The sequence below is a fragment of the Carassius carassius genome, chromosome 22, assembly GCF_963082965.1.
Source record: "Carassius carassius chromosome 22, fCarCar2.1, whole genome shotgun sequence".
Classification (NCBI taxonomy): Eukaryota; Metazoa; Chordata; class Actinopteri; order Cypriniformes; family Cyprinidae; genus Carassius; species Carassius carassius.
In genome coordinates, this window is record NC_081776.1 from 27483485 (window position 1) to 27508421 (window position 24937).

The 24937-nt window shown below is 40.9% G+C and overlaps 1 protein-coding gene across 1 annotated transcript in view; it reads left to right on the plus strand.

The window, feature by feature from the left end:
* LOC132099203 (NACHT, LRR and PYD domains-containing protein 12-like) overlaps positions 1 to 24937 on the plus strand; it is a 165446-nt gene that overhangs the window by 90406 nt on the left and 50103 nt on the right. Inside the window, exons 8-9 of the mRNA XM_059505655.1 lie at positions 9220 to 9354; positions 11646 to 11692. Of these exons, the coding sequence (XP_059361638.1) occupies positions 9220 to 9354; positions 11646 to 11692 (182 nt within the window). The remainder of the gene's footprint in view (positions 1 to 9219; positions 9355 to 11645; positions 11693 to 24937) is intronic.

Below are 24937 nucleotides of genomic sequence, written 5' to 3' on the forward strand. Positions count from 1 at the left end.
ACGAGTTTATACGTGAAGACGTTTTATTAATCAGTCAATTCTTTAGAGTTTCAATGATTTGGCTAAATCGTGCAGTTTTAATTTAGTTGTTTCTTGTTTCAATCAGGCATAAATAATAAATAATAAGACCTCACATTTTACTAAAATAAAGAAAACAATTTATAAAACAATAGGCTACCACTTTTAATGCTCCGATGCAAAGTAAACCAAAATTTATTTTGAATAATATAACACATAATTCATATTATATAAATAATACTGCACACTATTTAAATGTGTCAAATCTAAAATATGGTGAAGAGAAAATATAAGCACAGGCTCATTGGATTGACATTTATCTTGCTTGAATTCGTTCTAAGAAACGCACGTCTTCATAAGAACTAAACTATAGGTCTTCACAGTGCACCCGAGATCCGTCGATCCGGGACCCGTATGGGCTCGGGTCTATATTTTAAATGATCAGCCGGGGCCGGGTTGGGTCCGAATCTATTACTTCGGGTCCCGGGTCTGTTTAACATTGTGTGTAATACCCGTGCGATCAGAGTCATCGGACTCAGATAAAAAAAAAAAAAAGATCTCTCTCTCTCAGTGCATGCTGGGAGTTTTGGGGTGCGTGTGAGGGTTTCACAAGGAGAGGACAATTGTTTTTTTTTCACCTATATTTAGCTATTTGTTTTTTTTATGGTTATAAGTTTATGAATGTTTGTTTGTTTTTCTAAAAATAACATTTGGTTTGTTTAGTGAGTGTTTGTGAGTGTTTGAGGCGGCACCGGGATGGCCTCTGTCCCTGCGGGGACAGGGACACAGGTGTCGCTCCGCCATGGAATCAGGTGTGTGCAGGCTCAGGGTGTCACTGTTGAAGACGTGTTGCTTGCAATTGGTGAAAAAGTTGGGTATGAAAATATTACTACAGCATCTAGGATAAATAAAGCAGTGGTGGTTTTTGTAGAGAAAGAAGACATAGTAAATCAGTTGATCAGCGACGGAATTGTGGTAAGTGGCGATTTTCTTATGATCTTACCGCTTGTTGCTCCGACAACTAGAGTTACGATATCTAATGTGCCGCCTTTGATTCGTAATGATGAAATTGAGAAAGCTTTGTCGTGATATGAAAAAAAGGCAAGTGAGATTAAGATGATCCCGCTAGGGTGTAAAAACGCTGCCCTAAAAGACGTTATGTCCTTCAGACGGCAGGTGTTTATGTTCTTAAATGAACCCGAATTGGACATTTCGTTCAGAGTCATGCATGAAGGGAAAGCGTATTTTATTTACGCAAACACTGGTAGTTTGAAGTGTTTTGAGTGCGGGATATTGGCCACAAACGGCACGCATGTCCACACAAAGCCCAGGTTAGTGAAATGGAAGTTAGACCTAGTACTTCTACTGCTGGTGAGAGCAGTAAGTCAGCTTCTGAGGATGCGCAGCCTCAAGCTGGATCACAGAGGAACATCGACAGTGATGGAGTGATTGAAACTCAGACTGAGAACATCCATGAAATGGTTGATTCTGGTAAAAAGCATGATATTTCTGAACAGGAGGACACTAGTGTACTGAATGATGATGTAGCTACAGTTAGTGTTGAAAGGGACTTTAATGAAAATTCTGAAATGTCTAATTGTGGCGTAATGTGTGATGCTGATTCGGGGATGAGAGATGACGATGCTTTTTCTGATATATCTGACATGGGATCACAGTGTGGAAGTGTGGACGATGTGTATACATTGCAGGATATAAATAACTTCTTGGATGAGACCTTTGGTAGAACTGTTGAAGTTAAAGAATTTTTTTCCTGATGAGAATAAATTCATGCATACAGTAAAATTGCTGCGGAGAAATGTTAGTTTTGATGCATTAAGCAAACAAAAAAGGTTCAGGATGAAGAAGATGTTAACAAAGTTAATCAAATGAACGCTTCTCAAAACAAATCAAATGTTTAAGTTACAAGGGGTGAATTTTTCTCTTTATCTTTTTGTTCTTTTTCTATCCTTTTTCTATTTTCTTTCTTCCATGGAGCTGTTGAGGGTTGGCTCATTAAATATGAATGGGGGTAGAGATAGTAACAAATTAGCAATGGTATCAGAGTTATTTAGTATTAAAAAAATAAATGTAGCTTTCTTACAAGAAACACACACTAGTGTAGACAATGAAACTGAATGGAGTAGATGGTGGGAAGGAAAAAGTGTTTTAAGTCATGGTACAAATACAAGTGCTGGCATAGCCATCTTATTTGCCAAAGGAATTAATGTTAATATTTTAGCTGTTGAAGAAATTGTTAAAGGAAGAATATTGATGTTAAAATTGGAATATGAAGGATCTGTGTTTGTACTGATAAATGTTTATGCATCCAATAATGAACCTGAGCGTGTGAGGTCTTTTTTACTATTAAGGACTGCTATTCAAAAAAATTTATGAAAATGTTTGAACTATCATTGGAGGTGACTGGAATTGCACAATTGATTTTATTCTTGATAGAAATGGAGAAGAACCCCATCATGAATCAAGTATTGTTAAAAATGTTAAAAAGCTTTGAATTAGTAGATATTTGGAGAAGAAGAAACACAGGAATCAAACAGTATACTTGGCTTAAAGCATCTAATAATAGGGTTAGCGGAGCTAGATAATATAGATTTTATATAGGTAAAGAATGGAACAATAAAATAACAGATGTTTCTATTCTTCCCGTTGGTTTTTCAGATCACTATCTGATATTGTTTGCTTTGAATATGAAAAGAACTTCAAAACCAAACTATTTTTGGCATTTCAATACTAAACTATTACAAGATGCGGTATTTTGTGAGAATTTTACATTCTTTTGGAATAACTGGAAGTTAAAATAGGTTTCTTTTGAAAATGTGCTTATGTGGTGGGAGGTCGGTAAAGCAAATATAAGAACCTTTTGTCAAAATTATAGTTCACATTCTACTTCCATGGTGAAAGCAGCGGTACAAAAACTTCAAAGGGATATACAAGCTTTGGAGAATATTCTTGTGATAAATAATGATGATGGAAGGATAAAAAATGAACACTTGAATAAAGGGAAAGAACTTGGTTCATTATTACAAGAACAAGTGAAAGGAGCCTTAATAAGAGCAAGAATGTGTTCCATTAAAGACATGGATGCTCCTTCCTCATATTTTTTTAATCTTGAAAAGAAAAGTGTTCGGCAAAAGCACATGTATCATCTTCGGCGGCCTGACGGGGTCATAACCTCTGATCCATTGGAAATAAGGAAACTGGCAGTTAATTTCTATATGGATCTGTATGATGTTGAGACTTGTGATCTTGAATGTGTGTCTGATTTGCCGAGTGATCTACCGAAATGGACAAATGGACAGAAGGAATCCTTGGATGGACAGATTACTTTCCAAGAGATCACTGAGGCAATGAGACAGTTATCAAATGGACGTTCGCCAGGAATTGATGGCTTGCCAGCAGAGTTTTATCAAACATTCTGGAATGTACTTGGAAGTGACTTGTATGAAGTTTTATTGTAAAGTGTAAGGAATAAGTTACTTCCTGTAAGCTGTCGAAAGCTGTCCTTTCCTTGCTCCCTAAAAAGGGGGATTTGTGCCTTCTAAAGAACTGGAGACCTTTCTCTTTACTGTGCATGGACTATAAAATAATTTCAAAATGTTTAACAAATAGGTTGAAACATGTTTTGGAAGTATTAGTTCACAGGGATCAAACCTACTGTATTCATAATAGGTCAATTATGGACAATCTTTTTTTGTTAAGAGATGTCATTTGATCTTAATCAATTCAATAATGTTGACCTGGGTGTGCTGTCGTTAGACCAAGAGAAGGCTTTCGATAGAGTCAATCATACATATCTTTTTGAGGTTTTGAAAATTTTGGGGTTTTTGGGAAGAATTTTATATCTTTTATTTAACTGTTATATTCTGAAGTTTTTGTGATTGTGAAAGCTGGAGGAGGACTGACTGCACCAAAACCTGTGTTAAAAGGGATTAGGCAAGGCTGTCCTCTGTCTGGACAATTATATAGCCTTGTTATTGAGCCTTTACTGTGCAGGCTAAGAAGAGATCTCAGTGGAATTAATGTCATGCGTGGAATCTCCATATCAGCTTATGCTGATGATGTTACTGTTTTTATTTCAAATGAAAATGATAATATTTTAACTGAAACAATGAGAAATTATGGAAAGGCATCTTCAGCAAGGGTAAATTGGGGAAAAGGTGAGGGACTTATTATTGGTCAGTGGAAAGGTGGGCAAGGACCTCCAAAACTACCTGGTGGTTTGTTATGGGAAAGGGGTGGGCTGAAAATGCTAGGGTGTTTTTTTGGAAATAAGCAATTTCAGAATAGAAATTGGGAGGGAATGCTGGAAAAGGTGTTAGCCCGATTGTTTAAATGGAAATCGCTATTATCATTGATGTCATACAGAGGAAGGGTTCTGGTTGTGAACAATCTGGCTGCCTCAACTTTATGGCATAGACACATTGTAATGGAACCACCTGAAGAATTGATTTGCAAAATACAGAGGATGTTTGTGGATTTTTTTTGGAGTGGAGAGCATTGGATTTGAGCGGCAGCACTCTACCTTCCAGTGTACGAGGGAGGTCAAGGTCTGGTGGATGTGCGGAGCAAGATCTGTGCTTTCAGAATACAAGCAACACAGAGGTTTACAAAAAGCAGGTGATCTTAAATTAGACAGACATCTGTTTTTAATGGAACTGCATGAAGTGAATCTGTCTGAGATTACACCCTTTTACCGGTCAATGTTGCACTCTTGGAGAACAGTTTTTAACGTGCAAAGAGATGTTGATGAATCTGGGAGTTGGATACGAGAGGAATGTTTGTTTTTTAACCCAATGATTCAGACAAGACTTTTGTCAGCTGTAAGTGTGCGTGCATGTTAACAAAGACATGGCATTGTGAAGTTGGGGCAACTTTTAAATAATGACCGATGGGAATCTGTGGAAACCTTGAGAGAAATGACAGGACTAAAGTCCTCGCGCTTGACGGAAAAGCTGGTGGAAGAAATTGTCAATGCATTACCAAGTGGCTATAGGAAAAACATTGGACAAGGATTCCTGTCAGACACAAGTAATGAACCAGACTTTCCAAAAAGAAGAGTTTCTGCTGTCGTCGATGAAAGACAAGCGGATGAATCCGCAGGTTCAATTTTGTCTTTTAAAACTCCACAGCTGGACTTGTTTGAAACAACATCAAAGAAAGCCATATCACTTCAGTAAAAGTTTTGCATCAAGTGTTACTCAGAGGACAAAAGATCTCAAGGTGGCCACTTTTGTTGAAGCCAGAAATTCTTGTAAGAGATAGATGGAGAACTCTGTATAAACCTCCAGTCAAGAAAAGAACAGCGGATCTTCAATGGAGAATAATTCATGGTTCAAAAGCTACGGACAAACATGTGGCACACCTGAACCCAGCAGTAGGGGTGGGATGTAGGTTCTGTGGGGAAGAAGCTAATTTAGAACATTTGTTTTTAAAATGTAAGAGATTGGAAGGGCTTTTTGATGCTCTTAGTAGATTGTTTCAAGCTTTTGGTGAAGATTTCTCAGAGGAAGTTTTTATAGGGGGTGTGAAATATAATTTTTCAAAAAGAAGGAAGATGTGTCTGTTAAATTGTTTAATAGGAACTGTGAAATTGGCAATATGGAAAACCAGGAAAAATCAAGGTTTACAGTTAAATAGTACTAATGTTGAAGTTATGTTTAAGAAATTAGTAGCCGGCAGACTAAAGATAGAATTTGCATACTATAGTCTTGTTAAAAATGAGATGGGTTTCAACGATCTGTGGTGTGTTAATGAGGTTTTGTGTGTTGTTTCTGATGGACATCTGTTTTTGGAAATTTAATTTTATTTATTTATTTTTTATTTTTTATTCTATATAATGTAAATTGTTGAAGAATTAGTGTTGTTTTACATAAAGTTTTGTAAACCTCTCTCTCTCTCTCTCTCTCCGCCGTTAGAAGCAGAGCGCGGCACGCAGACTCAAAAGCAAGTGCACACACGGTAATAATGCTTGCACACTTGACACACTCATATTTAATATATTTTAAATCAGCAACAATATGAGGTGAACTGTCACATGAATGTTTTCTATGACGCTCAAAGGTTAAAAAGCATATTTTAGGTTGATCCAGCTAGCACGTTTGTGCAGTCTCGAGTGCATGTCATGTTTCTATGGCAATCAGTGAGGGACAAACCACGCTTTACATTTTCTCCCATTTTTATAATAATATAAATTAACCGTTTAATCTTAAAGTTTTAGGGGTCAGATTCAGACTCTACGCAGAGCAGAGAGCACAGAGATGATAGCAAATAAATAACATCAGCGGCCATGGCACTGAACGCGCAATCGTTATTATAGTTCAAAAGGGCAAACAGTCGAAGTTATTATGCGAGTTAACTCGAGTCAGAATGTAACGTTACATGTGCACAGTTGCATTTGTCATCCGTCACCGTGACATCAAGTGGACTTTTGAAGCTGAAATAATGAGTGGATTAAGCTTGGACTTGGAATAACCAGAGGAATAACATGGATAACTTTCTTGTCGGAAGATTGTAATGTATCACAGGCAGTCAGGTACAAAGAAGAGAGACTACGGCTCCTTAAATTAGGTAAGACAGAAAGTTGTATTTTCCGCAACAAGTTTATTGACTTGTAATAGTAATTTAAGTGTCAATCGGGTCCAGTCAGGTCTGTGTCTTCCTGGCGGGTTCGGGTCCAGCTTTCAAATAATAGACAGGTCCGGGTAGGCATTTCTCGGATTTACACGGGTCCGGGTCCAGCTTTTGAAATAATACACGGGTCCGCGTCAGTTCGGTGTAGTACATTACGGGTCTCTTTCGGGTTCGGGCACGAATCTTTGGACCCGTGAAGACCTTTAGACTAAACTTTCATCTGTGAATTTTAATTATTTTAACTAGCCTACAGTGTTTTTCTTTCATTTTCCCCGACTGCAGTCAAAAATAACACATTGGTGAGGCAAAGCTAACGTCTATTTGCGAAAAAGTGCTTTGATGCGCTTGTTTGAAAACTTGTGATTAAAGCGCCACTCAGTGGTCATAAGCTGCAAATGCACTTTGCAGATGTGGCGGCGGCGGTAGAACCACCGTTTTGGAGGGCCACCTACTCTATGATGATTTTCAAGTACTGCTTAAGTTACGATGCTTTTGGGAAACAGACCGTAATATAAAGATCATTCGTACGATCGTTTTTACAAACTTCTTAGGCTTACGAAGCTTTTGGAAAACGCAGCCCAGGCCTCTGCTTATCATGGTAACAAAGACACACATCAAGATAAGATTGTTTTATAACTCAAAGGAATGTACCCTTGTACTATACAGTCCATCATAATTATATCTATCTCCTTCTAGATATAACCACTTGAGAAATCTAGGGACATGTACCCAATTTTCACAATCTCATACGTTTTCCTCTTATAGTGCTTTGCTTATGTATTTATACAAAATCTTTTAAATTAACATTTTAGGAATTCCATACTTTTGTCAACAGAGATCTCAGGTATGCCATGTTTGGTATCTTTCGGTTGCATTTTAATGGTCTAAATTATCATTTTTTATTATATGTAGATACCTATGGAAGATATTAGTGTTACCAGAATCTCTAATAGTTTTTTCATAAACATCCAAAGTCCATATGCAAAACATATGCCTGAGGACAAAGGCTTGTAAATTTTCTTTTAGAAGGTACAATTTCTCATTGGCTCACTTCCCTTCTGAAGGCTGGGACATCCTCACAGTTTAAAAAATCACACGATCAGAATTATACGGAGAAGTTTTCAGATGCAGAAACTCCAGGGCAAGATGCAGAGCTAAGAGTCCTCAAGAACCCAACCTAAGCTTGTGCCAGGCTTTCAGCCTAGTCTTTCCACGTCAAGATCCTCTGACTCAAACTGGTTCTTTTTCATCAACCAACTTCAGCAAAGATCAACTTAAGCCTTCAGATTGCATCAAGACTCTCTTTCAGATGGAAAGTATCAAACAACCTTATTAATTGATACATTAAGTATCATTTGCACCTGTGTTTGAACTAAAAACTGATGTTTCCTTCAGGCTGTAGATCTGCTTAAGCTTTAACTCTTTTTCCTATGCCAACTGTATAAGTGTGTGTGTGTATGTTAGACTAGTTTAAGTGTTTATGTAGTTAATAAATTCTTATTTGTATCACACTTGAGGTTGATCATTGTTTGCTCATAACTGGAGTCCCTAATAACATTCTTAGAATTGACAGACAGTAATACTTACAGCACATATTAATATTTATAATTAATTATAACTAGTTATAATTAATTATTAATATCTCCCCTTTGAGCCTATTTGCTACAAAATTTAATTAAACCATTAAAACGGAATCCAGAGAAATAATGGAAAACACTTAAGAAAAAATAAGATATTTCATAGGGCCTTAAAAATTTAATTTTTGTTAAACTTTTAATACATTTCTGTTCAATTGTCTATGTTTAATGATTTCTAATAATTAGACATGTTTTTTATTGTTAAAATTATGTATTTAACCATTAAAACAGTCTAGTCTAGAAAAATTAAACAAAAACAAAAAAAAACAGAATTTGGGAAAAAATAAAATGGGCCCTACGTAAGGTTTGCTTTTGGGTCCCTTTAGGTGGTTATCTGTGATTTAAGGTTTATCTAAAATCACAGATAACCACTCTGTGTGTTTGGAGGGCTCAAACGAACTAGGTGTGAAAATACCCTATTAGAAGTTGAGTAAATATACCACTCTCACAAATGGAATTAAGCACAAAAATTACATCAAATCATAATCCAGGAATTAAAAATTTATATTATAAGTATTAAGTATGGTCATTTGCAGCCAGAAGGGATGCTTGAACCAGCCTGACCAGTCAAATAACTGAGAACTAATGCTATGGTCTGAGGATGTACTCATATGAGCTCGTGTGAATAGCATGTTTCTATGCTCCTACCTCCTCAACACATTGCTTGGTCTTCTTTAAAATACAATAATCAAATTGTCGGTACACAAACAAGCTAATTGCACATAGTCATAAAGTATGTTCTTTCTCTGTTAATATTACACATTTAACCCGACTGACAAGATCAGAATAACATCAAATATGCACAATACTTTTTATTGAATAATCAGTTCAACACACAAAAAGGATACCACACATAATGTGATATACAGAACAAACAAATTAATGTGATGTGGACTGTTGCTGTATGTTTTTGTAGGTTGTCTGGCTGTATGGTGACAGAGGAGGGATGTTGTTATGTGTCTTCAGTTCTGACTTCACACCCCTCACACTTGAGAGAGCTGGATCTAAGCTATAATCACCCTGGAGATTCAGAAAAACTGGATAAAATCAAGTATGTCCAGCAGGAAAAGGTTTTAGGTTTTATTGTTTAAACTTTTCAGTGTCTCTGGGTATATGTATATGAGTCTATGAGTTTTTAGAGGATTCAACAATATTTAGAATTTAAAGGCCACAGTCTGAGGAGTAAAATCTTAACTAAGCTGCTCAGACAAAACAAATGAACAACAAAACAGTACTTTAACTCACCCTCTAACTGACCACAAAACCATAGCAAACAGTGGAAACACAATAAAAAATAGCAGCCTCTTCCCTACAGTTTCCATAAAAGGTAGAAACAAACATATTCAAAATGATAACTTATGTTGCAAACATAACAAAAAAAAAGGAACAAAAAAGCCCAAACTTTGAAGTGGACATCAAATGCCCATTTTCCACAAGTTGGTATGATTCTTTAGTACTACATACTTCTACAGGTGCTTCTCAATAAATAAGAATGTTGAGGAAAAGTTAATTTATTTCATTAATTTAACTCAAATTGTGAAACTCATGTATAAAACTAATTCATTACACACAGACTGAAGTAGTCTAAATCTTTGCTTCTTTTAATTGTGATGATTTTGGCTCACATTTCACAAAAACCCACCAATTCACGATCTCAACAAATTAGAATATGATGACATGCCAATCAACTAATCAACACAAAACAGCTGCAAAGGTTTCCTGAGCCTTAAAAATGGTCTCTGACAATCATTGACAGCTTTCACAATAGTGTAAGTCACAAAAATTAATTGCCAATAAGCTGGCTGTTCACAGAGTGCTGTATCCAAGCATGTTAACAGAAAGTTGAGTGGAACGAAAACGTGTGGAAGAAAATGATGCACAACCAACTGAGAAAACTGCATCCTTATGATGATTGTCAAGCAAACTGGATTCAAGAATTTTAGAGGAATTCACAAGGAACGGACTGAGGCTGGGGTCATGGCATCTAGAGCCACCACACACAGACATGTCAATTTGGCTACAGCTGTCGTATTCCTCTTGTTAAGCCACTCCTTTACCACAGTCAACGTCAGAGGCATCTTACCTGGGCTAAGGAGAGGAAGAAATGGACTGCTGCCATTGGTCCAAAGTCCTTTTTTCAGATGATAGCAAGTTTTGTATTTCATTTGGAAACCAAGGTCCTAGAGTCTGGAGGAAGGGTGGAGAAGCTCATAGCCTAAGTTGCTTTAAGTCCAGTGTTAAGTTTCCACAGTCTATGATGATTTGGGGTGCAATGTCATCTGCTGGTGTCGGTCCATTGTGCTTTTTGAAAACCAAAGTCACTGCACCCGCTTACCAAGAAATCCACCTTCTCATTGGCTCTGATGTCAGGAGAAAATGAAGACTCTTATGTTTACTTTTAAATCTAAATACAAAACTCCTGCATCTCTTCTTAAGTTTCTGTGTTGCTCGGTCTGTGTGAGTGACTGAATGTGTGCGTGCGAGCTGCAGTGAAGACATTAGTTTAGAACATTTGTGCATTGACCCCTACCAGCCATATAAAGCTGATTTTATTAATATATTAGAATGAGGACATTATTATTTATGGGCTTGAAAACAAGATGCAAACAATCAAAATATTCTACCTGGTCAAGAGTGCCCAATGTTAAGTGGAAGTTGTGACATTTGCGAAGTATGGTAACCCATACTCGGAATTGGTGCTCTGCATTTAGCCCATCCAAGTGCACACACACAGCAGTGAGAAGTGAACACACCGTGAACACACACTCAGAGCATTGGGCAGCTATATCCAGGGGCCGGGCTAGCAACTGGGGGTTCAGTGCCTTGCTCAAGGGCACTTCAGCCATTATTAAGGGTGGAAGAGAGCACTGTTCATTCACTCCCTCCCACCTACAACTCCTGCCAGCACCGAGACTTGAACCTGCGACCTTTGGGTTACAAGTCCAACTCTCTAACCACTCTAACTCTCTTCATAATGCAGAGATCAACTGTCTGCTCCACCTACAGTCAGCAGTGATCCTATGGTATGCAGTATTTAATCAACAGCTGTTTTACTGAATTCTGCTGAGGTGAAATTCAGTGCAGTCCTGTATCAGGATACATATCGTATTGTGACTTTACTGGTGATACACAGCCCTACTAGCAACCATCCCATGTACCCTAGCAACTGCACAGCAACACCCTAGTGGTAAACCACCCTGAACATATTATCAACCGCAAATCAACCAAATCACATATCTTAGCAACCACATAGCAACTCCCTAGCAACCTCCCTGAGTACCTTTTATAGTAACTGCATAGCAACAGCAATTTGTTCACTGACTGACTTTGTTTTTTCTCTAGTGTGGATCATGGAGGAGAATCCAGGATTAAAGCAGGACTAAGGAAATGTATGCCTAAACACACAAACACAAACACTCTCTCTCTCTCTCTCGCTCACACACACACACACACACACACACTGCATCGTGGGGGTCACATGTCAGAATTGTTACATAGCGGGAACCACCCTTTCCTATGATCCTACAGCAGACCTATACAAAATTATGTGACAAAAACTACAAAGCCTGTTTTCCTCACTTCAGATGACAAATATTTCACTACATATTTATAAACCTGACGCAGTGGTTACTTGTGGGTCATTTCAGGTATTGGGTATATCTGGGGTCCTCCAAACACACAACCGGTTTATAGTCAATGTGGGGAATGAGGAACACAGTGTACCTTGGTCTACGGGATTTGCATCGTGAGCTCTGCCCCGCTTAGTGGGTATATAAGGAGCAGCGCAACCAACTTGTACTCAATTCTTCGCTGAGGAGCCGAATCCAGTGACCCAGCCATTCAGTGGCACAGCGATGTGGCAAAGGGATGTAACGTCTCCGTTCCCTTCTTCAGGGAACGAGGGTTACATACGTAACCTAGATGTTCCTTTCAGTCGGTCACTTTTTTGTTACGTCAGAAAGAGACTGACGAATGGGGTCCCTTACAAAATGCCACATAGCTGACACAGAATCCACTGGGTAGCATATACAAGCTGGATGTATGCTAGCAGGCTGCCTGCTCGTAGGAGGACTAACAAAGGTAGGTATCAACCGAAGGATGTGATACACATGAATTCTGAGGTACCCAGCCCGCAGGGTGGAAGTTTCAACGACAGAGCTGGTAAGGTGCTTGCCACATGCTACGAAGAGACATATCGTCGCTGTCTGATGAGAACCACGTATGTCCATTTTGCCGATTTTGAGATTTTTCGACGGATTGAATGTCCAGGTTCATTTCCATATACAGTATGCTTCACATATCTAAATGGCCAATGAAAAGTTTTGAAATCATGTCATCTGATTTTCACGTATATCCATTTGGTGTCAAAGCTGTCAATCACGCCGCGTATCTCCCGCCTTGTGGAAGCATCTCGCCGGTCTCCTGAAGTTTCATCAAAGCTCAGCACTGGATAGCTGAATAACACTGTGAGGTAAAGAATAAGCAAACGTTTGTTTTTGACAACTGTTCTCAAGTTTATTATATATTCACAACTATTATTTATCAATAAATGGTCTAGACGAAGTAATTGTCACAGAATATTTTTATTTATTTTTATATTTGTGAACCTGGCTGACGAAAGTACGACATTGAAGCTCTCCACAGTTTAGTTCTAATCTAGTTCTTCACAGATTAGTTTGCTTGCCAGTATGTAAATAAACTAGGTCTCATTGATAAGATTCAAACTTTTTTTTTTCTTAGTCAAACTGATCAAATTATAGCCTGTAATGCTACTGTCATGATTGTCACTAGAACATGCCTCACTCATACTGCTATCACCGCAGTTATCTTGCTACGGTTTAATTGTGAAGATGTTAACGCACGGATTACCGAAGTGAAGTGAAACAATGTTACTTGATGTTTTTTTTCTGATCTGTTTTTCTCCCTTCCTTCAGGATGTCTGTCTCTGTAAAGGAGCTGTGTGAATTGATGAATGTTAACTATGATGGGGCTGTTATTGAGGCGATTGCGAGGGTCAACAATGAGGAGGAAGGTTTGTAGGAAAATAGAATTGAGTCAGCCAAACAATTAAATCTACATTGTATTCATTACTGAAATGTAGGGCTACTCCGATCACGCTCGGCCGATCGTTAATGCGCATATCGGAAATTTTCGTCAGTAAAGCCGGTTCTCTAATCAGCGCTAAATTCCCTCAGGTGCGTGATTTCACATAGAGCAGCTGTTACTACACAGAGCCGTTGTTAACTGAGAAGATGCGCAAATAATGCTGCGTTCCAGGCAGGTTTTTGAGCCCGTAAGTCACGATTTCAAACCACGACTTACGACTTTATAGCGTTCCAGGCAAGTCACACCAAACTTCCTGAGCGCAAGCAATTGTAGCTAGATTATTAATTTTATTGCAATGTTATATTGTCCTAAAATCGTTTTTTTAACGTGCACCACTTGCGTAAACACTGCATCCATAGGCAATATTATCCGTAGAGGCTGCCCTTGTTGTTTCGCAGGCTATGTGACGTAACATAGTTCGTAGTTCGTAACTCGGAGTACATCTATCTAGTACGAGTTCACGGGTGGGAAGTCACGGGTTTGACTGCTGTTCCAGTGCAGTTTCACGGGTAGAAGGTTGGAAAAACACAGGTTACGGGTTGCCTGGAACGCAGCATAAGACGCTGAAAATGAAGTCGATCTTCTCAGTTAACAATGGCTCCGTGTAGTAACAGCTGCTCTATGTGAAATCACGCACCTGAGGTAATTTACCGCTGATTAGAGAACTGGCTTTACTGACGAGATGTGCATAATGATCGGCCGATCGTGATCGGAGGAGCCCTACTGAAATGTTAACTAGTTTTTCTCTCTGTCATTCTTAGATTCACTTGAAAGTCACAGTTCTCAGACAGCTGCCAATGAGGGTAGGTACTTTAGGCTTAAATTATTTTCTCCCAGTAGCAGCTACCTATACAGCAATCTAAAGCCTGTTTATGTGTTGCACATTAAGATGAAAGCCTGTCACACATGTTATTTTGGTTCCCTTGAGCCAAAAAACTGCTGTTGCATTTCCAAGTACTAACCCATCAAATTGTATGTGGCTAAATTAAAACATTTTAAAGGGATAATTCACCCAAAAATGATATTTAAGCCATAATTTAATCACCCTCAAGCCGTTCGAGATGCGTATGTCAATCTTTTTTTTTAGACAAACACACTTTCAGTTATTTTAGAAAATGTCTTCAGTCTTTCAGTGGTTATAATGTCAAGTTATGGGGTCCACATCGTTGAAGTCCCAAAATCTGCATGCATCCTTCACAAAAGGCTCCAGGGGGATAAACAAAGGCCTTCTGAGGGTAATCCGTGCGGTTTTGTCGTAATAATATACATATTTAAAACTTTATAAACGAAAATAACTGGGCTACTTCCTACGTTATATTTAGTTTATAAAGTTTTAAATATGTATATTTTTATGACAAAACCGCACGGATTACCCTCAGAAGGCCTTCATTTATCCCCCTGGAGCCAGATGGATTATTTTTGTGAAGGATGCAGGCACATTTTCGGACTTGAAGCAGCCGGACCCCATTGCTTCACATTATAACCACTGAAAGATCTAAGACATTTTAAATTAACTGAAAATGTGTTCGTCTGAAAAAAGATGCATCTCGAACGGCTTGAGGGTGAGTAAATCATGGCTTAAATATCATTTTTGGGCGAACTATCCCTTTAATCACAGAGAATTCAAAATGTATAGTTACTGTGCTGGTCAAAGCTACTGATGCAAGCTCAGTTCTGAATTATTCAAACATTGTAGGCTATTCAGTGTGCTAAATGCATTTTATCTTTATTGTTGTTAGATTCTCTGGAAAGTGATAAAGAAAATCATTCCGAAATAGCTTCCAGTGAGGGTAAGTATTATTCTTCCTCTTTTTCTTCTTCTCATATTAGACTATACTACAGCCTCCACCTCACATTAGTTTTGAGCAGGACTTAAAGACTAAAGCCCATTACTAATTACAAATCTAGCATATTTAATCGATTACCAGTCAAAATGAATGCAAACTTATATGTGAATGATGTGAACAGTGCATTCGTTGTACTAAATGTTTTCCTCTTTTTTATTCTAAGACTCACTTGAACACTATCCAGAAAATGAGCCGGATTACACCTCTGTCAATGAAGGTGAGTAACTTATTGTCATTATTTTTACATTTCTGTCAGCTACTAGTGGGCTCAGCCGCATGTGCGCACACACACACAGAAACACACACACACACACAAACAGCAATGCCAAACTTAAATGCATGCCTACACACACACACACACACACACACACACATATATCCACATGCTAAAAAACCATGTAAGAGAAATGTGCATTTGTAGAACATAATTTTTATTTTATTTTAATCAAATGAAGGTGCCATTGATAATTGGGGAAGGTCAAGGAAGAGGGCCAACCCAGACACTTGGAAGGGTAACATCCAGAAAAGGAAAAGAATGAGGGGCCAATCTTATCTTGGACAGAAAAAAAATGAATTTGTCATCAAAGAAGAAAGTAAAATGGGCGGCCAGTGCCAATCTGTGTCCTGCAAGAAATCAAGCAAAGTAAACTGCTCCGAAATTGATGAAGGGAAGAGGGAGGAAATTTTCAAGTATTTTTGGGGGAAATTGGAATGTAAAGAGAGGAGAATGTATGTGAAAACATCGGTGGAGGTGAGTGATGTCAAGCGGCGCCGGACAGAAGCGGTTCAATCTCGGAGGTCAGCATCTCTCTTTTGTTGTTTATGTGTAGATGGTAAAAGGCTCAGAGTTTGTCAAAGGATGTTCCTGTCTACACTTGGCATCAAGCAGTGGACTTTTTTAAAGTGGGTTGGGCGAAGAGGGGAAAGTCCTGAGAAGATGGCGAGAGTGAGTGTAAGGACAGAGGAGCAGGACTTCCTAAAGACCTTCCTTCTGGATCTGCCAAAAGTTCCATCGCACTACTGCTGGTCTTCCTCATCAAAGATGTACCTGGAGCCTTTCTTCAAGTCCATCAGTCATCTCCACACACCGTATAAGCAATCATGTGCAGACCACAGCATCCAGCCTCTGTCACGGCAAGTATTCACTAACACCTTCAACGATTTAAATCTTTCTCTGTTCCATCCAAAGAAAGATCAGTGTGACACTTACTGTGCCTTCAAAGCCGGGAACATCGAGGCTGCCGTGTGGGAGGAACACTGTGTTAAAAAGGACGATGCACGAGCAGAAAAGGTAAAGGACAAACAACTTGCAAACAACACCACCTTGGTTGCATGCATGGATCTGCAGGGCCTTCTCCTGTGCCCAAAGGTTCAAGCGTCTGCCCTGTACTACAAAATGAAGCTTGGTGTCCATAATTTTACCATCTACAATATGGCATCACATGAAGCAAAAAATTACCTTTGGCATGAGGGTGAAGCTGGGGTCTCTGCCAACGAGTTCGCCTCCTGCATTGTGGATTACCTTGAAGCACAACCCACTTACAATGAATTCATCCTTTGGAGTGATGGGTGTGGCTATCAAAACAGAAATCTGGTCCTGAGCAATGCCCTCTTAAAGTTTGCTACTGAGAAAAAGAAACGTGTGACACAGAAGTACCTTGAAAGAGGTCACACACAAATGGAATGTGACTCTGCACAGTGTGATTGAGAAGAAGTTGAGAAACCGTGACATACATGTTCCAGCTGAGTATGCTGCAGTTATTCGAGGAGCTCGTTCCAGTCCAAAACCATACGAGGTGAAGTATGTTGGTTACAGCTTTTTCCAAGACTTCAGCAAAGTCAACATCTGTAAGTCAGTCCGACCTGGTAGCAAAGTTGGAGATCCTACGGTGCATGACCTTCGAGCAGTCAGGTGTTTTTTTTTTTTTAACACACTTTTTCACAAATACATGAAACATTTAGCCTGGGAAAACCCAGACTACTTCCGGCAAATTTCAATTCTCTCTACAGAATAGTCTGGCAAAGAGGACTATCTAGCTCGTTTCTGTGCCGCCGAAATCGCGGCACCAATCAGAAACGTTGAGGCGGGGTTTACACGATGACGACAGCGCAGCGACGGTAAAGCAGATTTTGTACATTACAAAGATGGATGCTGCAGAGGAACATTCATTCGAAACTGCTATCGCGTCTGTTTTAAGTGATTTAAACTTTAACTTTGCGTTAAAACCCGAGCAAAGAACAACACTTGAAGCCTTCATATCTAAAAAAGATGTTATCGCTGTCTTACCGACTGGATTCGCTCTGCATACGCCATCTCCTTCATCGCTCTGATTGGTTTTAGGTCTATCCAATTGCGCCCAGAGGCATTTGAACGAGGTCCGTCGGTGACGCCCCTTTAGAAACGAGACGTCTAATAGGCTTTGCCAGACCCTAACTCAGTTTCAACTGAAAAGGGTCTGGTTTTTACCAGGCTATGAAACATTAGCCATGTCATATTAAAATATTTGGTTTCATAAATCTAAACATGCTTTTGGTTCCCTCTTATCTCTGTGACCTATGTCCCCCAACACCCCCCCCTTCTTTTCTTTAATCTATTTATTAAATACAATGTCGATGGCAGTATGGAGTTTAAATTACTACACTCTGACAACTGGCAACCCTTCACATCCCCATCCCTGAGGAAGACGTGTGTCATCGTGGCCCCACTAAATATTCTATTTATTGTGTATTGTCATGTAATTGTTTATGTGCATGTTTTAAAATGACTTGGTCTTATCTGTTGAAATTTTTGGAATTCCTGTCAGCCAATTCTGACTGGAAAGACATGTTAAAATCTTGTATTAAAGGGATAGTTCACACAAAAATGAAAATTCTGTCGTCATTTACTCACCCTCAAGTTGTTTCAAACCTGTATGAATTTATTTTTTCTGAAAAGAAAAGATATTTTGAAAAATGTCTGTAACCAAACAGTTGACGGACCCCATTGACTTCCATAGTAATTTTTTTTCCTACTATGGAAGTTAGTGGGGTCCATCAACTGTTTGGTTACAGACATTTTTCAAAATATCTTTTGTGTTCAGCAGAAAAAAGAAATTCATACAGGTTTGAAACCCCTTGAGGGTGAGTAAATTATGACAGAATTTTCATTTTTGGGTGAACTATCCCTTTAAGGCCTGTTGGTATTTTATAATTCCACCTGTCATGTCAGTATTGAGTCTGATTAGTTGGTATTGCTTGAATCACCTGAAGAATAAACATGAACTGGTAACTGGAGTTTACTGGAACTGCATTTTCATTTTCACTTTTCTTTTCTGCAATACATTGCCAAATAAACATAGCCTGGTGAGACAATGACTTTTCTTCATCGAGGTAAACGTTTCCCCCCTGACGCCAGACGTACGTCTAGGAGTGACAAAATTACGGTAGGACTGTGCAAACAAAGTATCTGTCTAGCATTACCATGTGAGTGTATTGATTCATTGTCCCTTCATAGTTTGCAAGAGACATTTAATAAATTTATAATTAATATTAAATTAAGCGTATTTAATAAACTAAGATGTAGGCTATTTAATAAACTGAGCGTATTCATCTGTCAATATGAAACGCGACTTGGCCATTCTAATTAATGATCGGAAGAACGCGTATCGACCACCGTTACTGTAAAATATGCACGTATGTCCATTTAAACTCAATTTTGGTCAAATGTGGATTATATCATTACACTGGCAAGAATATGGTTACATGTAAAGATGCCGTCCCAAGTATGACAACGCTACATTCAACTGCCTTTGAAATACGGTGTTTTTTTCACTTCCTGAAAAGTAACCGTTTTGGACATACGTGAGTTTCATCGGGCAGCGACGATATGCTATGAAGAGACTTATTGTGGAAATACACATGTGGGATTACCCAGAAAGGGGAATCACAACACATGGAGGCACCTAGTCCCACACAGGGCTGACCGTTAGGGCATGCACGCAAGTGCTGGACATCAACAGAGCTGGAAGAACCCAGAAAGGAAAGCTCTGGCTCGATCGGGCATCTCCAGTGGTATTCACAATGTGAAGAACACCAAGTGACAAAGAGGTTCCAATTCAAACCATAGGCATGTCTGGTAGACAAGGCTCTAGCTGAAGTGATGGTAGCTACCACCTGAGGTGGCAAGGTACCTAAACCCTCCGTCACCTGTCCAGAACCCACACATGTAGGTTCCAAAGATGGGGACGCGATGCCAGAGGGTGCCCCGTCTCTGAGAAAGAAGGTTCTTCCTCAGAGGAATTGGCCAGTAAGGGGCTGTCGCGAGGAGTACAAGTTCCAGGAACCAAGTCCGGCCGGGCCAAAAAGGCGCAACCAGGAGGACCTGCTACTCGTCCTCAGGGAGTAAAACAACTGGCAGTGGGAATTTTCTGGAGAGGCAAACAGGTCTACCTGAGTGTCTCCGAAAATTTCCCAAATCAAATGAACCGACTGGGGGTGGAGTCTCCATTCCCCGGGGCGAAACTGCTGCCGTGAAAGCTTGTCGCCTGCCCGGGATGTGAATGGCACCAAGCGACCTTAGATGCTTCTGACTCCACAAGAGGAGATGGAGAGCAAGTTGCGACATGCGACGGGAACGTAGACCACCCTGACGGTTGATGTACGCTACAGTCGCAGTGTTGTCCGTATGGACCAGAACATGCTTGTCTTTCAGCAGGGCCCGGAAGCGGTGCAGAGCAAGCCGAACTGCTAGCAACTCGAGGCAATTGACATGCCACTGAAGTCGGGGTCCTGTCCAGGAACCAGACACAGCATGCCCGTTGCAAATGGCACCCCAGCCCGTGGCAGAGGCATCTGTTGACACCACGACATGTCTGGACACTGGTTCTAGGGGAACGCCAGCCCTTAGAAACGAGAGGTCCAACCACGGGGTGAAGGTTCAGAGGCAGGCCAGAGTGATGGTCATATCGAGCATGCCCTTGTTGCCATGCCCATCTCTGGACTCGGTCGTGAAGCCAGTGCTGATCCAGTCTCATATGGAGCAACCCGAGCGGTATGACTGCCGCTGCGAATGCCCTATGCCCCAGGAGCCTCTGAAACAGTTTCAGTAGAACCGCTCTCCTGCCATTGAATTGTCTTGAGCAATTCAGCAGTGACTGCGCACGCTCGTTCGTAAGCTGCACGAACATGGCAACCGAGTCTATTTCCATACCGAGATCCTCTGCACAGGGTAGAGTTTGTTCTTTTCCAAGTTGACCCGAAGACCCAGACGGGCGAGGTGTCTGAGCACCAGATCCCTGTGCTCGCACAACCACGCTCAAGAGTGAGCTACAATCAGCCAGTCATTGAGGTACTTGAGGATACGGACACCTCGTTCCCTGAGAGGAGCCAGGGCTCCCTCCGCGACCTTCGTAAAGACACAGGGAGACAGGGCCAACCCGAATGAGAGGACCTTGTACTGAAATGCCTGCCCCTTGAAAGCAAACCGAAGAAACAGTCTGTGTCGAGGAAGAATGGAGACATGAAAGTACGCGTCCTTCAGGTCAATTGCTGCAAACCAATCCAACGGACGAATGCATTCAAAAATGCACTTGGGTGTTAGCATCTTGAACGGAAGTCTGTGAAAAGCTCGGTTCAACACACGCAAGTCCAGGATTGGCTGTAACCCACCTGTTCTTCTTGGGTACTATGAAGTATGGGCTGTAAAAGCCGGACTTCATGTTGGCTGGAGGGGCCGGCTCTATCGCACCCTTTGCCAGCAGGGTCGCGACCTCCGCGTGCATGACATGAGCATCCTTGCCCACCATCGGCAGGTTTAGGGGCAGAGAAAGGCTGCGCCACCCTTCTGCGGCCATCTCCTTGCTGCGGAGTAACCTTCGTTGCCCGAAGAGCGAGGTCGGTAGCAGTGGCCTCCTCCTGCAAAACCCCTGGGTCAGCACTGCCCCCGTGCAGCTCTTTGAGCACATTGGCCTGGTAGACCTGAAGGGTGCCCATGGCGTGCAGGGCAGAAGCGCCCTGACCCGCAGCTCTGTAAGCCTTGGCCACAAGCGTGGATGAGGACTTACAGGCCTTGGAGGGAAGCTTGGGACCACCATGCTAAGCGGAGGTGCTCAAAGGACACAGTTGCATCACAACAGAATGCTCCACTGGGGGAAGCACTGCATACCCCTTGGCCACTCTGTCATCAAGGGCAGTGAAGCGGAGGAAGCACCAGAATGGTTTCGGGCAGTTAAAGGTGCCTTCCATGAACTGGTCACTTCCTGGTGCACCTCCGGAAAGAATGGAACCAGCGGGGGGTGCTGGCGATCTGCATGAGCAGCCCACAGGAACCAATCATCCAGCCTCAAGCACTCAGGACAGGGTGGAGGATTCCACTCAAGCCCGATGCTCTCAGCTGCCTTCAGCGCGCGGCAGGATACTGAACGAATCATTCAAACTGATTCACGAACCAATTTACTGGTTAGCCATCTGGTTTGAACAATCCATTGAACAGAATTGACTCAAAAGAATGAATCATTCGCAAATGGGCATCGCTCATTGCCCAGAGAAAAGTAGACGGCGCGTTTGGATCAAACTGAAGCATTTATAACATTTATTGCACTAAGATAAAGTAACAAGAGGAGCGTGGCCCACAGTAACGAAGTAAAAGTACAGATTTTTCCCAAAAAAATTACTCAAGTAAGAGTAAAAGTACACATCTTTAAATTTACTCCAAAAAGTATTAGTTACCCCAAAAATTTACTCAAGTAAATGTAACGAAGTAAATGTAACTCGTTACTACCCACCTCTAGATATAAATATATTTTCAATCTGAGTATGAGCAATAAACACAAACCATGCAGCAAAAAGTAAAAACAATTGCACAAATTGTCTCAAGGACAATACAAACAGTGTAAATAATTCACAAACTACACACAAAATGAGTGAGAAATATTTAGAGTGCTATAAGGACTTTGTGGTCATGCTACAAATGAGTCATCTTAACAAGAAGTGTCAATATTTTCTAAAAAACAAAAAACAAGCTAGTGCAGAGATACAGGCATAATACACAGAATAATTAGTTCCCTTTCAGTCAGTCACTCTCGACGGCACGTGAGTGACCGACGAAAATGGGATAACGCTTAGATAGACAAATCTACTTAGAGTGTAAACTAAACGAGTCAATGCACATTGGCATGCAATTATTGCATTCAGCTGCTGCTGATCACAGCGTGAATATAAGAAGGCAGCAGGTGCAATGCATACGAGCGTTAGTATCGTTCAGCTCAACTGTCTACGTTGAACTGCAAGTTCAGCACGCTCTCGGAAGCTTTCTGTGTTGGCGAGACAGCGCTTCAGCGGTGGTAGTTCCAGTGTCGAGTGGATTGCACACTTCAGGCTGCACTACCCCCTGTCGTGTTGCAAGCGGGCAATTCCCCTGTGCGCCTCAGCACTAAAAGAGCATTTCCCTAAGAGCAAATTTCTCTAAAAGAGCTTAACGGGTGCGTCTTTGTAAAAATGACGGATAGTCCTTATAAGGATGCCGTTTCACCCATGCGTTTCTGGGTGCGGTCATTACCTGGCAACGGGTGATGGTCACGATTGCTGTACGATCACGTGTCTGGGCATCGAGCACGCTGAGGTGGCCTTTGTGGATGGGTCATGTTCCCACTGCAGGAAGATGACCGTCTCGGAGTTGCGAACAAGGCTCTGCTACCTTCAGGGGGGCGGAGTCCCGTTGCAGCTGCCGCAATCTGGGGCTTTGGCAGCCGTCAGACGATAACCACTTCCAGCAGTAGCGCGGGTGGTTTGAGGATTACAGTGGTCATCTGGTAAAGGCACCTCTCCCTCCCATGGAGGAGGGCCAGGGTGAGAATCTAGAAATCTCGATGAGAGCGGTTTTCTTTATCTCTGGGTCCCAGGAGGACACAGAGAGTTGGGGACGGCCAAGCACCGGACCTCACTCATCCTCCTCCTTCGCCAGATTGTAATAGTCACCTATTTCTGCCTTTATGTACAGCTTTTTGAGGTGATGATAAACATGCTTGGTTGTATGTTTTTTTTTTCTTCACATGGAAAAAGCTAACTGTTGTATCAGATGCCTGTGGTGTAATCACGGACTATTATATGGACTGTTATTTGTTTTGTTTTGTCCTTGCGTCATTGTTATGTCACGCAATATTGGTTTTAAGGAGAAGTGGAAGTGACGTCAAGGGGGACTCTGGAGTTCAAACGGGGAAAGCGGTCTGTGTTTAGCGGGCTCTGTGTAATAGTTGCAGGAAGAATTCCTCAAAGGGACTAATACCCTATTTTTGTGGATTACGTGACAATTGTTTTCTGGACTACTACATCTTCCCATCGGCTAAACAGACTGAGGCGAGATTGCGTAAGTCCACGGGGATATATTGACTGCGGCTTCTCGCCACGCTTCGCCTTACATTTTTGTTTGGTGTCTTTTTCTTCTCGCGGAGTACATTGTTGTGTCCGTACGGACAATTTATGTTGCTTGAATGAACTTTCGGTCTGCTGGCCAGGACCTTGGGACATTGGGGTGTTGAGGGTTAAATGTGTATGGGTAATTTGAGAATGTTTGCTGTGTTGGAGTGCGGCCGTGCCTCCAGCTGTGAAATAAGCGCATATTGCTGCCCGTCTGGGTATCATAATGTAATATATCTCTCAATACACTTGGTTGAACTTGTGTTTCATTGTTTTTCGTTAATATATAATTAATTCAAGTCTACATACATGTCAATTGTATTCTGTATATTTTTTCTTTAGTGGTTATTTAACGAAAGTAAGCTGTTACTGGCTTTATTCATATCAGTAGGTAGCAGATCCGCCCGTTACCTTATGTTTTGCGTGCAGTACTTTTTCCTTGCTTTGTTAGTGTAAGGGAAATTGTTACAGAGTGGTGGCCAGTACGGGGATCTTGGATGATTTTGTTTTTGGTATTGTTGTGAATGTATACCCGTTTTTTCCTACTGTAAAATATTGCTAAGTTGTCTACTGTGGGTTTTCATTACAAATACTTTTGATACATGCTGCGGGGAAAGGGGAGAATAATGATAGCAAAGAAACATACACAGATTTTTGAGATTTTTTTATTTGCTGTTGAGTTAAACGCGTAGGCAGGGTAAAAAGGAGAAATAGCCTATATAGTAGCTTACTAAGGTTACCTCAGTCAATCTATATATATGTATTTTTACACAGTCTTTGCACATTCACTCAAGGCACGTTAATTACTTTGCATTATTGCTACATTGCATTATGTACACACCCTTGTTGATTTAATTATTCACGCCATTAATGGCTGCCCCAAGCCAGCAGGGGACTAATGTGGTAAATTATGGGCCCCAAGATGATGCCGCCTCTCTTGTAGACTGGGATCCAGAACCCATCCCTTCTGAGAAAGTTGACCCATATCGCCACGTTACCACTAGACACAACCAAAGTGGTGTCACAGAAATAACCACCTTGTTGGATTCTCTGTATTTAGATCCACCGGCAGAAGAACAACCACCGCTGGATGAGGATGAGGATGCTGAAGGAGTCTCGATGGGGGAACAAATCCAGGAACTTCAGTTTAAGATGGAGACTTTGGAAAACCGTCTCAAAGACTCAAACGACAGCACACTCAACAGGGAGGAGGGTCTCAGAGCATCTATTGAGTCAATGCTTAAGGAGGCTAAAGAGTATGTTGACATTAAATTGCAGAGATTTGATCAG